The 3315-nt window shown below is 36.8% G+C and overlaps 1 protein-coding gene across 3 annotated transcripts in view; it reads left to right on the top strand.

The window, feature by feature from the left end:
* The first annotated feature begins 1622 nt into the window (after window positions 1-1622).
* The window catches only part of LOC107024113 (guanine nucleotide-binding protein subunit gamma 3), a 4600-nt gene continuing 2907 nt past the window's right edge, over window positions 1623-3315 (top strand). The window contains exons 1-2 of one of the 3 annotated variants that reach the window (XM_015225012.2): window positions 1623-1795; window positions 2193-2370. In XM_015225012.2, the coding sequence (XP_015080498.1) occupies window positions 2236-2370 (135 nt within the window). In that variant the 5' untranslated portion in view covers window positions 1623-1795; window positions 2193-2235. Of the gene's footprint in view, window positions 1796-1817; window positions 2371-3315 lie in introns of those variants that run through there. The other 2 variants (XM_015225013.2, XM_015225011.2) reach the window with 2 other exon arrangements.

Here is a 3315-nt window from a genome sequence, read left to right as displayed (position 1 = left end):
ATGGCATTGAGACTTTTTTAAGTCAGAGCGATTCCTAAAGTCATGCGTCCTTCTATATATGTAGCATCCTTTCTTCTTGGGTCGTGCTTTCTTCTCGACGTGTCTTTAGTGTCCATTCAACTTTTTAGAATCACGCTTTTTAGTATCTTGAGCCTTGATCCATTGTTGGTAGGTCTCATTGATTTTTCCATGATCTCCCCCACCTTTTACATTGCTACCTTTTGACTTCTTGGATTTTTTTTCATACTTAAAATCCACCGAAGACTCAGCCTCCACCATTACTTGATCTATATTTGTGACTTATCGACGTTGCAGTTCCTGCTTAGCCCAATTTTGCAATCTGTCCGTAAACTGAAACAATAAATTATCATTCGTAAGGTTGGGAATTTGGAGCATAAGGATGGTGAAAAATTACACTTGAGTTCAGTCTTGAACGAATCCTATATGCTAATAGTGTATAGACATATGTCCTCGCACCAACCATTTTCTCCTCCCCCATATCATGACAGTCTCTGTCTCTGATAGGTACAATATGGCGGTATTGATTTTGGCTTATTCGTCATCCCTCACCTTTCTATGCCTGAAATAGTTCTCTAGTGTCAAGAAGTTTTTTACTTCTCGTGCATCATGAACTTCTTTGAGAACTGTTTGTGTAGGAGCCTCGATCTTAGACTCCCATGTCACAACATTGTTCTTGTCTATCTTAGTCATGCCAGCGCCGGCCTGCTCTTTGACTCCTCCATATTTACGTTTATGGCTTCGATAATTCTCCATGCCTCCATTAGACTGCAGTATAAGGATGTAACAGTTTTCCTCAGCTTGATTTCAGCGTACAAACGCCACTCAAAGTCGTTTTGAATGCTTTCAATCTCCTTGAATGTATTCTCCTCAATCACTCTAAGAGTGTCCTTCACCTTTCTAAGCATTGGCCAAAGATTTCAATAATGTCTATTCCTATATTAACCTTCATAATCCACTCTCTACCAAGAGAGACATTTTTGGATATGACCTCCACATCATCTTCACTTTGCCTCAATGGCAAATGGTTCTTGGGATGTAATTCCTTCGTTTGACTCAACCCTAGGTGGCACCTCATAACTTTTGTTGGAGACATTTTTCTTTACGTTGTGACTTTTTTGCCAGCAATCGACATATTGGGTGACATTGGCTTGGGACATTAGCTGCATTGATTTCTTCGTTGTTTGTGATTTTCTTAGTTACAACCTTGTTGTGATACCATGTTGTTACGTCTTCAGTCAGCAACTAAGCTTTTATGTGACACTTGACAATTCGCTCATGATTTTGCTGTGTCGTATCAACCTAAAAAACTAAAAATCACTAAAAAAATGATAAAAAAGTACATAGTATATTGAAAATTTTTTAAATTAATTGTATACAAATAAATACCCCTCAATCACTAATATGAGAATTCTAATTATATGATGGTAGAAAAAAAAGGGGGATTTTAGATGATGAAATGTTTGAAAGGGGTAAGGAGGAGTTTCCTAAGTATTTCCCGATTTACCGTAAAAACGAGGTAAAATGAAGTGTTTTCTTTCTCTATCCTAGTCGATAGTCACGTGCGGTCTGAATCCTTTAACGTTAAGCTTTTCGGCCCTCCCAACAAAACCTACAGTCCCACTCTCTGCTAATCTCTGCAAATACTGCAACCCTTTCCCCCATAGATACCACCCCCACACCCACACCCACACCCAACTATAAAAAAAATTTACAATGATTCCAGCTTTTTTTTACTATCTATTAACAACATTTGTCCCATCACACCACAATAAGAGTAATTATTACATCCTTTTTAGCTCATCTACTTACAAAGATTCAATCTTTTTTATTTATTAGAGATACCCATTTAATGAAAACTTCAATTTTGCATGAGCAGAGTAAATTCAACAAGCATTTAGCACTTGTTCTTTTCTTTGGTTCTTCACATTAGTCAGTAAATTCTTTTTTTTTTTGTGTGTGTGTGTGAAAATAGGAAAGAAAAAAACTTAGCATTTGTCAGCAAGACATAACCACTATTGTACTAGAAAGTCTGAAACTATCAATATTATTACTCTGTAGGTGTCCTTTGGTGTTTGCCCATTTGCAACTTCTGAAGAAGTACTACTATTTAGTAAATTCATTGTATTTTGCAAGATTCTAAGTTGGAGAAACCCTTTTGTATGTTGAAACAGGGAAACAAAAACAGCTTTGGTCAAAGTGAAGAAAAAGGGGGAAATGGCAGGGGCTGGTTCAATGCCATCTATGCCGCCACCCCGCCCAAAATCACCACCCCAGTATCCAGATTTGTATGGAAAGCGTCGAGAATTTGCTAAAGTTCAAATGCTTGAAAGAGAAATTGGCTTTCTTGAGGTGACTTTATTGCCTATTCTCAACTCTCAATTTTCTTCTGTGGACTTAAAATTCTCATGTCATTCTTCTTTATAATCAATTTAGTCTTGTGTTCTGTAAACCCCCAGGCTACTATTTTGAGGTAAATGTTTAGAGCATCTCTTACTTAGCCCTTGTTTTTAGTTTTTCATGTTTGTCTTGAGATGGGAAACAAAAAGTAGATTGCTTGCTTAATTAAGGGCTGAATCTTTGTTTGATTTAGGATTTGTTGGGATATCAAATTGAGTATATCTAATCTTCACTGTTGCCTCATGCCAATATGCTAAACCAGTGACTAGATGCACAGAATGTACTGTCATGTACACAATTTGAACTCTGAGCAGTTTACCTTTGATTAATTACTGTCATAAAGACATGTTAATTTGAAGAATCAATTATAAAAATCAAAAGGCTCCAAGATATTCTCTTTATAGAGCTCTTGGACTTTCAGTCTGCTCATTTGCTTCTCAAGTTGTGCGCTTGCTGGTGGAGGAATAACTTAAAGTTTTGATTGGCTTATTTTAGGTGCTTTAGAGCCAAAATAGCTTTTAAGATGTTTGGTAGTGTTTGGGTTTAATAAAAAAGTGTTTCTAAATTCTAAGCACTTATTTTTAGGGTAAGTTACAAAAATAAGTCAAAAGAAATCTTATTTATGGCTTTTTGCTTATAAGCTTATAAACCCATCCAATAGGTTCTTCAAGCTTTAAGAAAGTTGCATGATGCAATATTTACCTGTTTAGATTCCTCATGTTTTTTTTCTGTTAACATATCAATGGAGTTACTTCCACCACAATTTGTACTTCTTGCACATGTAATGCTGCCCAGCATTGAAACTTTGGAATCTCATTCTTCAAACTGGTCCATACTTTTCTGCTTTCTCCTCTTGAACTTGGGGACTGGAGACTTCCTGTCCCCCCCCCCCCCCCC

The sequence above is a fragment of the Solanum pennellii genome, chromosome 7 (assembly GCF_001406875.1).
Source record: "Solanum pennellii chromosome 7, SPENNV200".
In the NCBI taxonomy this organism is placed as follows: domain Eukaryota; kingdom Viridiplantae; phylum Streptophyta; class Magnoliopsida; order Solanales; family Solanaceae; genus Solanum; species Solanum pennellii.
This window is presented reverse-complemented; position numbering and strand designations above follow the sequence as displayed.